General features: G+C 38.3%; 1 protein-coding gene across 1 annotated transcript; it reads right to left on the reverse strand.

Annotated features, from left to right (window-relative positions):
• Positions 1–907: 907 nt before the first annotated feature.
• Positions 908–12946, reverse strand: LOC139477041 (uncharacterized). Its single transcript, XM_071259603.1, has 17 exons — positions 12895–12946; positions 11334–11656; positions 10513–10667; positions 10027–10279; positions 9472–9577; positions 8944–9040; positions 7050–7145; positions 6511–6561; positions 6022–6106; positions 5799–5858; positions 5512–5688; positions 4973–5111; positions 4551–4659; positions 4206–4278; positions 3123–3269; positions 2871–3010; positions 908–1184 (listed from the first exon to the last, which is right to left on the reverse strand). Exons 1-17 carry the CDS (start codon positions 12944–12946, stop codon positions 953–955), a joined length of 2295 nt encoding a protein of 764 aa, XP_071115704.1. The 3' UTR covers positions 908–952.
• Positions 12947–14208: the final 1262 nt, after the last annotated feature.

The raw sequence follows: 14208 nt of genomic DNA on the forward strand, positions 1-14208 counted from the left end.
AATTTTCTCTTTGACCTTGAAACGTACTTGAAGATCATTAAATTCAACAATCGTTGGTGGATTGCGCCAAGAAACCTTGATACGAAATATATACGTACAATAATTCCCTGAAAACATAACCTCCTCTGAAAGATTAAGGATTAAAGTAATTTGGGCTAGCATCAAGCACTGTAATAACATACTCTTTTAAAATTCCAATGAAATGACTGGTGACTTACCCAAAAGTCAAATTATATTTTGCTCCGACTTTTTTTACCTAGTTCTAATTGCCTACCCTTATCACTTTGTTTCTGAAATTGAGTTAAAACTTTTAAATTTGATAGTTTGTTTTAATTATGTACCAATAATGGTGGGGAAACGAAATAAGTGTATGACCGTAGAATATGTAGAATTACGCAAAAGACAATCATAGGTCTGTATAATGTGATTATACTCATGTACCTCTGAATGACTTCAGATTAATCAGGATCGATGGTCGATAATCAAGATCTATTTTGTCATAGAAGAGGTCTTATCTCGCGAAGTTCATCAAAGCATTATCTTTTGACGGTACACATGCCCTGCAAATCCTGCAATCGACCGAAATCTGCCCGGCAGTTTACGAACCGGACGTCATTGTACACAACGCGATATTGCTTCACTCGTTGCCTCACTCATAGATCGGATTGTTTTTCATTAAAAACAATTTGTGCACAGGTTATCATAAACACGGCCCTGACCCGAATGTGTGTTCTTTTCCCAGGATTGAATACCAAAGCACACACACACACACACACACACGAACACGCACACACGCACACGTTTGCAGAGATACGACGCAAGAAAACAAAGATAGACATTTTTTCATTTTCATTCAATGGGGGAGCGACATCATATTTTTTTAAATGCAAAGTACAACCCCCGGACACTTAATAATAGATGCATATACAGATATGCAGGCACAACATGTTCATTATGCTCCAAGACATGCGCCTGCTGTGAAACTGAGGGTGGCTAGACCTCCTGCTCCGAGAGTACAGGTCACAGGTGAAGATTTACCATCCACGTTGAACCAGAAGGAGACTTTTTCGTTGGCAGCTCCAGTGAGGCTGATGGTGATGTCATCGGCAATGTTGATGCCCGTCACTCTCTGAGGTGACATGGGCACCCACTTGTCCAACTCACCCTGGATGAGAACTTGTTTGCTGCAGGAAAATACTTGTATAGTCCTTCAAGTGTTCAGACAACAATATTTCACTTCAATCTCTTCAAGTTGCAATTGAAACAAAACAACAAAATACTTGTAGCGTTTGTTTACAATGTGTAATATTTTATATTGAAATCACCTGGTCCTGTCCATACAGTTTTAGAAACATTCACATACATCTTCATGTACATTCATGTACAACATATATACATCTTATATTGAAATCTCCTGCCCTATGCCATTTACAGTATCTGATGGCGAACTTACAGTTTTACTAACCTCATATTTCTACATACATCGGAATCAGATCCAAGCCGCATAATGACACTTCTGTCAATTATTTGATAACAATTGTATATATTTAGTCTCTGATAGGTGTCATGCATTCATTGTATATATTTATTTTGTTTTTTAAGGGATGACAAAAATACTTTGTCACAATAATGTTTCTTGTCAAGTGATATCGTCTATTGTTCCTCCCCTGAATCTGTTTTCAAATCAATACTTATCTGAATGTTATTTGAAATTCCTAATATCAAATACCCGTGAAGATCCGGGGTAGAATAGGTCTTCAGCAACCCATGCTTGCCGTAAAAGGCGACTATGCTTGTCGTAAAAGGCGACTAACGGGATCGGGTGGTCAGGCTCGCTGACTTACTTGATGCATGTCATCGATCCCAATTGCGTGGATTGATGCTCATGATATCAATCACCGGATTGTCTGGTCGAGACTCGATTATTTACAGACCGCCGTCATACAGCTGGAATATTGCTATCAAAAGCATCGAAAATCCTTCCAGAGAATTGGCTTTTGAGATAAGGCAGTGTGACGTCATAGCAGATTGTTAATACCTATTTCTATCTTTTTGTTACATCATGAGGTGTGTTTATTCACTAAACACTATTTTTTGTGACATCTTCAATGTATATTCCCTAGAATTTATATTTGGCAATATCTTCGTAAATTTTAGTCATTTTACAAAATGACTGTACCATATATTTCAATGAATATTCACCAATCAATATCTTGCATGATTATCTTCAATATAAATTAGTGAATCAATTTATTTTTTGTAATATCTTAAATATATAATCACTTATCGATGCATTTCGTTACATCTTCAATGGATGTATACGAATCGATATATTTCATGATTTCTATAATGTAGATTTACTATTCGAAATCGTTAGTGATATCTTCAATGCATAGACACTAATCGATCGGAGCATGTTCTTTTGGATTTATGGTAGCCATGAGTAGAAATTTCCAGATTTGAAGCATCAGTGACAAGAATGATGTCTGATACAATGCCCTAGTTTGACTTGTACCAGTGGGTTATTTTAGGTAAACAGTTGACTTGCATTTGCATGTGTTTGTGATGCATGTCACCGGTGGGGTAGGATACAGTCACCTTTTCGTGAACACCCTGTATCATCACTATTTGAAAGTGATTCATAAACACATGCTCATGATATAGTTGGAATTGTACACTCGACTCAGATTTTGGCAGAGACTTCTTATGAATATGGAAAGTGTTTTGTCGCTTTTATGTATATTATATTCTTTTCAAGAACATAGATATATATTGAATAGGCTATATTTGTTTCGTTTTAACCTCGATCAGTGGCTATCGTTCCTGTATTGACACATATCTACATGAGTGAAATGAAGTCGTACACATACCCGTTAAAGGTCAATGCAGGTGATGCATAGAAGAGACAGAAGTCAGCTTTGGTACAGCCACTCATTGTCAAAGGCTGGCGCTCCGTCAAGGGCTGGATCTTGTCGGGAGTGTTGGCTGGGAAGACCATCAAGCTTGGAAACTGGAAATACCAACTTTCATTTTTGCTGCATACCGGACTATATTTACAGCAACAATTACGCAAATGTAAATATTAATCAACGAAAATCGAATGACAAATCTTAATGGCTTACCCCTTGATATCCAGCCATGCAAGGCGTCATGGTGTAATATCCCTGTAGATCGGCAGCGAGAACGATACCATACTTGTTCTTACCACCAAAATCTGAATATGTTGACCACACCTCCCCTTCAGGACCCTCAAAGACTGCCCAAGCCATCTGGAAAACATGCATCATAAGAAACACTCGGTTATGTCAAGTCATGCCATTTCAATATGTTAAAATACGCAGTTCTATGTCACTTGCCCTTGTGTAAGCCCTAGCTGGGTATCAGCAAGACACTCCTGTTATCACACCCTGTTATCTTTACAATTTAAAGACAGTCCGTTTCCAGTACACACAGATCAAGCTGTGTTAAGAGTCTCTGAATCCCATCACTGCTCAGTTCAGTCAATGTTTTCACAGGATTGTGGCTTTGGTATGCACAATTGCATCTCAACTCGATTTTAAACAGGAGATGGAGACAACTAATTGTAAGTGAATGTAATACAATAAACACCTTTTTAAAGGATAACTTGCAATTGTTTCATATATTCAGGTAAATGATATCAAAACAAAATACTGTTTGTCAATTATACATAACCCAACACATGCTTGCAAACAAGTTTATGAGAAGGTAAATTTCAGCGAATATCATCGTTTAGTATTTTTTTTTAAACGTAATGGTTGATCGCATAAACTTGGTGCGCATTAAAGTTTATATTTGGTCAGACGTTTTATTTTCGAGCCGTATTATATTTGTGTTTCACAGTTGCTAAGAAACTATATACATGTTGTGTTGTGAAATGTTTTGAAGCACAAAAACCAACAATATCCAGTCTTTGACAAAAAATTAATTCTCCCCAAACACAGCCACGTCCAGAATATTAAATTAACCATTGATACATTGTTGAAGATAATTATGTTTGAAAAAATGGCAATTAGTCCAAGCCTTGTCTCAGTAAAAACCCTAAATATTTCTCCAGTCAAGTGTCTCATTAGTTCTCCCGAACGAGAAACTGATGCTACCATATGATAAACATCAAGTGTTAAATATCCTTGCGATGCATTCCCAGCTCTGGTTCAGATTTAAAGAATAGCAAAGTGCAGGTGTACCTTCCGTAACCTGTTGTCAATTGCGGTGGCTGGTCGCGATGGTTTCAAGATAAGGCCGTCAGCATTTACAGATCTATGGAAAGTTGAAGTGACAGTCAAGAAACTGAGGAGTGAGTACTTGTGAATATGTATGTGTGAGTCGTTAGATTGATCAGATAACAGGTATCAAATAAATATGGGAATAATGACTTGTACAGGAGAAAAAACATGATACAATAGAGCATAGAAACTAAGCATACACGGCCATGTACGATTTTTTAACCAAATAAGAGAACAATTTGGAAGAAATATTAAATTTCACATTTCAAAGGCAAAAGCATTCTATTAGTTCATCAGCCAACCTACTTCATGATGAGTGTCCTGTTGGTACCCCCGATCATGTCACCAATTCCTACTGGGCCTGTACTTAAGGTTGCAACCACGGCGTGCAGGGACGTGTGCGGTTCCGTACCATCTGAAGCATATTCGTCAATGACCATAAATGGTATCCCTTTCTGAATATAGTCACGATATGATAAAATATTTTGACATTTTCAAAACATGAAATGACATTGTAAAGATTAAGTTTCACAAATAGTAATGTTACTTGAGAACTCATTTTCAACACAATGTTGCAACCGCAGCGTTCATGGATGTAAACGGCTCTGTAGAAACTGAAACACATTCTTTCAATGACGATAAACGATATATCGTTTTACCCATTTCACATGTTCAACTGAACAAGAAATGTTTTCTGAATTCTGATTCAATACTGATTTTCTACATACTGTAAGCATTTCCGGGTTGAACCTTGGTGGTCCAAAAATTATCCTTGAAGGGTGAAATGCCAATAGCCCAAGCAAATAGTGACGTCACACCTATCTTCCAGTTGTCAGTGTTTGGCCGGTTATCGTGGCTAACACGAGCCTGAAACATACATTACATCACTTAACAAAATTATAGACAATGTGTATATTTGGTATTTTTACTAGTAGATGGTTAAAGTATTTCTCGTATTTCATTCAAAACAATGCTTATGCTTAATCAGTTTATAACTACATTCATATATATAAATACTTCCTGATGTTCCCTGGTGTTGGGCACCCCACGCCATGACATACATGTCAGACGGGTACAGGTAAATCAGTATAAATCCACATTCATTTATAACATCAGCTAGATATGGTCGGACTGTTGATAAGAGCCCTTTATATCCACACTCATTCACTCATTTATAACCTAAATATTGTTCAAAGTTGCGTTACACCCAACTCACTCACTCACGCACTCACTCACTCACTCACTCACTCACTCGCATAGCCCTCACCTGTGTGACGACAGGTATTTCCAGAGACTGCAGTGCATGTCGCGGGTAGGACATGCAGTACTGGATGGTCAATCCGTTCTTGGCAGCTCCGTTCCCCATCTGAGTCAGCCATTGGCTGCCTAAGTCAATGTCACTCAGAAGTTTTTTGATTTGTTGAAATTGAATATTGAGGTAATCCTACAAGAATGAAACAAGATTAAGACAAACAAAATACACACTGTTTCATGTCTTTATGGTTTGATATTGTAAGGTAATAAAATTTTATAATTGGTAATTAGAAGAAGTACCTGTTCGTAGACAAGCAGACCCCATTTCCTTGACTCAGCGAGCAAATCCGTCCAAAATCTCTGAAACGTTATGAGATACGTGTCCAAAAGTACGTCCATTAATAAATGGTACATTAAATAAACACAGAATCCTATAGCAAATTATGCTTAGGTAAAGGTGAAAGAGATAATATTGTACCAGTTTATATAACATGTATGTCATCGCCAACAGTAGTTTCAGTACCTCTTCCAATGGTAATGACTTTGGACCATCGATCAGGAATTCATACTTTCCTCCATTAGCAGTAGCGTAGGTTGTGTTGCTTGACCTAGAATATTAACAAAACATGCACGATTTTATGACATATTGCTGTCAGTATACATATATGTATGTATTTTTACAAATTGAAGCAATTAATTTCCACTGTATCAAAACTATTCGGAACATGCTTCTCTAGAGTTTTACACAGCTATGATGGGGTGATTTTTTGCAAACTATGAGCATATATTCCTTGTGAAAGTGAGAGTATTATATATAATTTCATTAACACGTAATCGTATCGTTATTTAATCATCAGTTCTTGTTCTTCCTTGCATTTTAAAATGTTGTTTTCTTGGAGTAATTTAGTTTGTATTAAAACTCAAGGTGGGAAACTTTAACATTTCTCGAATAGAATACCATTACATTCAGATAAATCTCATATATTTTATCTGATTCCTTGACCTGGCTTACCAGACCATGTTGTGGGCCACGACCGGGTACCCCGTGTTGTTGTAAACCCACCTTTTGCACAGGAGGAAGTAAAGCAAGTGGAAAAATGTGTTAGTTGTTTGAGTTACATCACTTCACTACTACCAAACATATCCATTCCACTTCACTGATAACATGTACAACTGGACGTTATTTTCGACAAGCATGAAGTTTTGACTTCAAGTATATGAGGGATACTTACAGGTATATAGTGGTAGGGATAGTAAGTTCATTGATGATAATGTGTAATAATTAAGATATTATGAAATAAGCAGAATGTGGATTGGAAACTTAAATGTTTGACTTTATCGGACAAAATCTCCCATAAAAAGCCCTCTGTAACTCAATATATTGTTGTTACTAAGTATGTTCTAATTTTCTACTTGTAGCATACATGTATAAGGGAAGTGAATATAATGATAGGGTAACTATATTCATCAATACTAAGTAGTTCTGATAATAATATCATTTAAAGATTAACGCAATATTTACTCAGTTCGATAAGGGATAAATTATCTCACTGCATTCCGTTCGGGAAGACACTTCGTGGAGCTGACCACGTCACAACACCATGCTCATTGTCCTTGTCGTACCACCAGACGTCGTACTGAATGTACCTGGCGAGTAAACAACGAAGTCTTTCTCCCCGTAATTATGTACCTGGCGAGTAAACAACGAGGTCTTTGTCCCAGTTATACCACCACTCGTCGTACTAGATGTATCTTAAGAGTAAACAACTAAGTCTTTGTCCGAGTAATTATGTACCTAGCGAGTAAACAACGAGGTCTTTGTCCCAGTTATACCACCACTCGTCGTACTGAATGTACCTGGCGAGTGAACAACGAAGTCTTTGTCCCAGTTATACCACCACTCGTCGTACTAGATGTATCTTAAGAGTAAACAACTAAGTCTTTGTCCCCGTAATTATGTACCTGGCGAGTAAACAACGACGTCTTTGTCCAGGTAAGTATGTACCTTGCAAGTAAACAACGAGGTCTTTGTCCCAGTGAAACCACCACTCGTCGGACTAAATGTATCTGAAGAGTAAACAACGAAGTCTTTGTCCAGGTAATTATGTACCTGGCGAGTAAACAACGAAGTCTTTGTCCCAGTTATGCAACCACTCGCCGTACTGAATGTACCTGGCGAGTAAACAACAAAGTCATTGTCCGAGTAATTATGTACCTGGCGAGTAAACAACGAGGCCATTGTCCCAGTAATTATGTACCTAGCGAGTAAACAACGAGGTCATTGTCCCAGTAATTATGTACCTAGCGAGTAAACAACGAGGTCATTGTCCCAGTAATTATGTACCTGGCGAGTAAACATCGAGGTCTTTGTCCCAGTTATACCACCACTCGCCGTACTGAATGTACCTGGCGAGTAAACAACAAAGTCATTGTCCGAGTAATTATGTACCTGGCGAGTAAACAACGAGGCCATTGTCCCAGTAATTATGTACCTAGCGAGTAAACAACGAGGTCATTGTCCCAGTAATTATGTACCTAGCGAGTAAACAACGAGGTCATTGTCCCAGTAATTATGTACCTGGCGAGTAAACATCGAGGTCTTTGTCCCAGTTATACCACCACTCGTCGTACTAGATGTATCTTAAGAGTAAACAACTAAGTCTTTGTCCCCGTAATTATGTACCTAGCGAGTAAACAACGAGGTCTTTGTCCCAGTTATACCACCACTCGTCGTACTGAATGTACCTGGCGAGTAAACAACGAAGTCTTTGTCCCAGTTATACTACCACTCGTCGTACTAAATGTAACTGAAGAGTAAACAACGAAGTCTTTTTCCAAGTAAGTATGTACCTGGCGAGTATACAACGAGGTCTTTGTCTCAGTTATACCACCACTCGTCGTACTGAATGTACCTGGCGAGTAAACAACGAGGTCTTTGTCCCAGTTATACTACCACTCGTCGTACTAAATGTATCTGAAGCGTAAACAATGCATTCATTGTCCAAATCATACCACCACTCGCTGTAACCTTTATTTAGCTTACAAAAGCTATGTAACAAGATATATTAAATAAAAAATGTTGCATACATGTAGACATAAATAGGTACTTTGAATTGTACCTTACATTGCCGGTACGTAAGCATCCGTACCCACCAAGGGACCATTACTTTTGAAAGTAAACATTATGGTCGTCACAAAGAATGTAACTAGAAAGTAAAACATCGTTGAACATTGTCTGACACATACATATTTCTCTGTACAGATAGTCTTGAAATGAATGAGCTTTTGAAGAGTTTTGTCGTGTAAGGATCTCCTGCATATAAAATGTGTATATGGATAACAAAATGATGCTCTTGAACCTGTCATGCATGGGGGATGACATTGTGTTATCAAACTCTTCTGCTAACATATTTATTTCTGTTTTAGAATGAGTAAGACAACCAACCTGACAGGTATTCCTATCTGATCTATGTAATTCTTGATGTCCAACACTGTGTTCTGGCGGTTCCTTCCTTTCTCAGACCGATGACAGTAATAGGCCCCTGAACAAACAACATGCTTTTTATGGTTTTCTTTTGCAACGAATTTCAAATATGAACTTAGAGACCAGTTCTAACCCGGTCTGTATTGTTAAAATTGCAAAGTCCCTTCCCAAAGGAGACACTAACAGGTAACAGGTCTAACAGCTGCCACAATCTCTCAGAAACCATGCTTTGTCGAACTCTGGTACCCATCCAGTTACTCTCTGCCGCCAGAATTGTTACAAGTGCGTTTTTCACAGGACAGCGTATATCCTAAGCTCGTGTGTCATACATGGAAACATCCTCAAGTTAGATGTATGTAGTATGCATGTTCTGTGCTATTAAAATAAATGCTACATTATCCTTGCAAAATGCCCTGTACATTAGTATGGTATCAAAATGCGTCGGTACAATGTTGAAAATCAAGGCAAGGCATCTACAAATATTCTCACCATTGTCTGTCCAGTATCCTAAGTAGTTGATCGTAAAGTCGGACTTGACATATTGATCTGTACGCCCGTGCCATCGTTTCAAAATTTGACCCCAACTTACGAAGGCCTGTAAGCACAATCATATGTTTCTTTTACGAAAGTACGTTAACATTTCCTTATTATCATGAGAGTGTTCAAGGAAAAAGAGATTTAGGCCTGGAGGCTTGCAAAGCCAAATATAGACATCAAAATACACCCACGTCACAATTAAGCATTCGAGAAAAAACATCAGAAGGCTTATCCATTCCAAGTTTTAATTTTAAGACAATAAGATGTCATTACAAAATGTATACAGCTATTTGTACTATCATGAACGTGTCGAAGTAAAAATTGATTTAGGTGTAGAAGCTTGCAAAGCCAAATATATAATTTAATGTACAAATATTATGCAATCAATATATATATACACACCCGTGTAACGAAAAAAACCAGAAAGATAATATGACGCCTCATCCCATTTTCTAATGATTATATTACGTGCTGATTACAGCTATTTATAAGTTGAACGACAATTACCTTATTAATACCTTGGTTACCACAGAACAGAATAAAACTGGTTTCAACACCAAGAGGGACGTTTTCAACTCCTCCCATCGTCCCCCAGTAGAGATTGTCCCCGCCGGTGCTGGAGTTCTGGCGCCATATTGATGACGACATAAATCGACTGGCAGGGGAGATAATCAATGTATTTGCAGTCTTTTCTTGATCAAATAACGCCAGGGGTCCGCCTTCGATCCCGTCGTTGATTTTAAATGACGATGGTCCCCATCTCGAAGAGAGGTATACACATGTTGAAATTGATCGAGAAATTAGTCAGAAAAACGTGATTAAACATTAATCACAGGTTGGTGTTATTGTGTGGGCCTGTCCACTATATTTTGGGTGCGAAGAACAATTTTTCATCATCAAGGAAGCAGAATGAAATTTTACGAGATTCTCCAGGAGTAAAATCATTTTGAAAAAAACACTTACATACAGTAATTTGTACATTCAAGTACTTACTGACCTGCCTTTAGACCCACGCTACCAAACATCAGTCCCCCATAACCAAAGTAGCCCAACGGAATGGTTGACTCTTGAATTAGAAATCCAGGAAAACCAGAAATGGTGAAGTTGCTGCTGTTGGAGGCGGTGTTGTTTGCTCCATTGATGTAACGCTGTTGTCGTCATTGATGAAAGAAGACATGACAACGTGTGAATGAGGAAAATAGGAATACCATGTATACTTCCACCTATACCTCGGGACACTACATAACCAACTCCAAATTGGAAACTACCTTAGCCAAAACGTAAATTGATAAAATAAAATAAAATAATACTACACTGAAGTTATCACTGGTGAACATTCCACCAGAAGGTACCAAGTACACCAAGGGACATGTACGATGTTTGAAAGAACGTCAAACAGAACCGCACAGATACGTTTACCGCTTTAGTGAGGACAACGAGCACAGGCACGTTTACCGCTTTAGTGAGGACAACGAGCACAGGGGCGTTTACCGCTTTAGTGAGGACAACGAGCACAGGGGCGTTTACCGCGTTAGTGAGGACAACGAGCACAGGGGCGTTTACCGCTTTAGTGAGGACAACGAGCACAGGCACGTTTACCACTTTAGTGAGGACATCGAGCACAGGGGCGTTTACCACTTAAGTGACGAACATATTTATGGAATGACATTTATTACAGATATAAATATAAATATCCAGTGCTATGTTTTAAGGTCTGTAGAGTAAAAGGAGAAGCTGCACTTAAGGTCCTCTCCTCTCTCGGTATGAACAGAAATCATGAAACACATTTACAATCCTAAGCTATGTTTAATCACCTGTTTGAACAGCATGAACGGTATGACCGGATTGTTGTAGGTGAATACGCTTGGATCTGGTGTGTACTGTACAAAGCTGGCCTCGATCTGACTAGACCCTGCCTGGTACAGGAAGCTGTTGGCTTTCCACTGCCCTACGACGTCCACACCACTGGACTGAGTGTTCTTGACCAGCTTCAGAGATCCATCGGCAGAGGAGAACACTTGGCCATCGGCTCTGAAGAAGGTTGGGGCGCTCTTCAGCCACACATCTCCCTGGACAACGACGTTGTATGTGCCGTCATCGTTGACGTTCACAGCAAAGTCCTGCTTTTCCTCTGAGACTGCTAATATGAAAGCGTATTCATCATTAAAACAACAGTTTCCTCCCTATTGAGTAGGTAAGTGAATACGCCATCATAAGCTCATGATATGAACATAAGCGAAAACGAAAATAACTTTCTGCCAATTAGGTCACTAAGTTCCAAATGTAAACAAAACGTCCCTCCACCGAACATACGAACAGGAACAGATTCGTTGTATCCGAAGTTCGTTATTCACAAGCGCGATTTTAGCGCTGACAAAAGAAATTGTCTGCCACAAATATGACATTGTTGCAAGGTGTTTTTATTGGAGAAAATAAGACTCATGGTTTTAACCTAAAACATATCTGGTTTACCTATCTGTTGTAGATGAAGCAATATCTTGCAACCAAAGAAAATCCAGGCCCCTCACACATTATAAAATTGCCGGTCCCAAACCAGACCTGGGCACAAACTCAAAGTTAGTATTGGGTCACAGTTATCGACCGACTTTACCGGTCTTTACACCCGTTAAAAAAGTACAATTTGACATTGACTGGTGAACAAAAATATTTGCAAACACATTTTGATATATAAGTATTTCATTAAATGTTTTCGTGTCTACTTTCCTGTGGGTTTATGTCTGCATTCTGCCTATTACAAATTGATATATAATGGGTAATTTGCATTTTTTTGAAATCTGTAAAACTCCCAATAAGGTGTTGAGAAAAAGAAATGTAGTTTTTAAAAGTTTGTCTCTCCTTAGTTTTTTACCATATACATTACCTCAGCTTTCAATTGTTTACAAAAATTTCTGCCCAGGACAATTACCACTCAAAGGCAAATGATTATGACTTGATTTAGCTGTCCTGTATGAGGATTTTATTACCTTCTGATTCAGTTTATTAATAGGTACAGTGTACAAAGTTATCTGCTATCGATGTATGATTAGGACACGTACAGGTATATATGTCTGGTACATGTAAAATCTGATGTTTCTATATTAATTCACAAATGAGGAGTGAGTTTCTTTTTAAAGAAAGTTTTGTGAATGGATGTTACCGGAAGGGCGGGACATGTTCGCGAACACCTTGTATCATCACCGATTTTAGGTGGTCCATTCATATAATTTCAAGAGCTATTTACGCTTTACGCCAAATGGAATATGTAGCGACAGAACATCTACGATTATTCCCTTGTATTGACATTATATATTTACTGTTTTCAAAATAGAAAAAAATGTATCTTTTGCCGTCCATTATTGTAAAGAGTATACTTACTGACACAGAGCGACAGAGACAGAAATAGGTAGATGCAAGTTTTAGTGCACATCTTCAAACGATATTGACTCGAAGTCATATGCTATCACTTATGCACCTCTTGATGTGATGCACACACATTTATGCACTATCTGAGATGATAACAGTGTCGTGCCAAGGTTGGATCATGGATTAGACACGTATAACCTGTGTGTTACTGATGTGGAGCAGCTTTTTTAAGTCAGTGTATCGCCGAGGTTAACATATAGAGACGAGTTGATAAAAGTGGAAACATTCCGAGGCTTGCCGAGCATTTTTGCCACTTTTATCCACGAGTGTTGATATATTTGATATCAAAAGACACGAGGGTGAGATTTATCATCGATCATCATTCTTCCAACTTTTTCAATTTGTAGACAGTAATTAGCAGTCTTCAGTGTAAAAAAGTACTGCTAACAGCTTCAGTAGAAGAGCCATTAGTGATGTCATTTGATTGTGACGTCATGGTAACAGTGACGTCACAATGGTCTGCAAAGCATTGTAATGTAATTTCATTGCAGCGATATCTACAGTGTAGATATCGCTTGATCTCATCCAAGCGATATCTCCTGTGGGAGCCAGTTTTGGATGATAAATGTGTGCCTGCTTGCATGTGGCTGCTGATACCAGCTCGGACTAATGCTGGTCTAAAAGTGTAAGATCTCTGAGATGCCATGCCCTAGTAACATTCATACCTCACAGTAGCTATACGTGATACCCATAATTGATTTCTTTACGGTCAAAGGTCCTGACGGACCATCGGATAATTTTGAGTGTATTTTGTGCCCTCCCTTCTAGGAATCTATCGAATCTAGGCTTTCTTCGTCAGTTCTTGCAAAACGGCTTGCTGCTGATGACTTCTACGTTTCGGCGACAGCAATCGCCTTCTTTGTCTATATTAGATTTTTTAACTTATTATAAGTCTGAAACTTCACAAGATTACTGTAAGTCAAGCAATCTCATCTTATATTGGGATTGTGACTAAATCAAAGTTTCAAAATGAATATATCGTCTTGAGAAAACAAATCTTTTCAGGGTTTAATTGGTTCGGTTCAATTGCAATTTAGAGCTTTAACAATTATGTTATAATACCGCTAATTTAAATTATTACCCAACATGTCTATATCTAAGTGAACTGTGTGATCTTTTCTTCAGAGTGTAGATGTCGATAGATCCAATATTACCGGGTGATGATCAGTGGGCATATCCTCAACAATTTCTGATAATACACTCCATGTAATATGTAATTAAATTATTTCTTTGCTATTTGCGTGAGTGAATAGGCGAGATCATCAT

This window comes from Haliotis cracherodii, unplaced genomic scaffold (assembly GCF_022045235.1).
Source record: "Haliotis cracherodii isolate W230 unplaced genomic scaffold, xgHalCrac1.p SCAF_30, whole genome shotgun sequence".
NCBI classification, from domain to species: Eukaryota; Metazoa; Mollusca; class Gastropoda; order Lepetellida; family Haliotidae; genus Haliotis; species Haliotis cracherodii.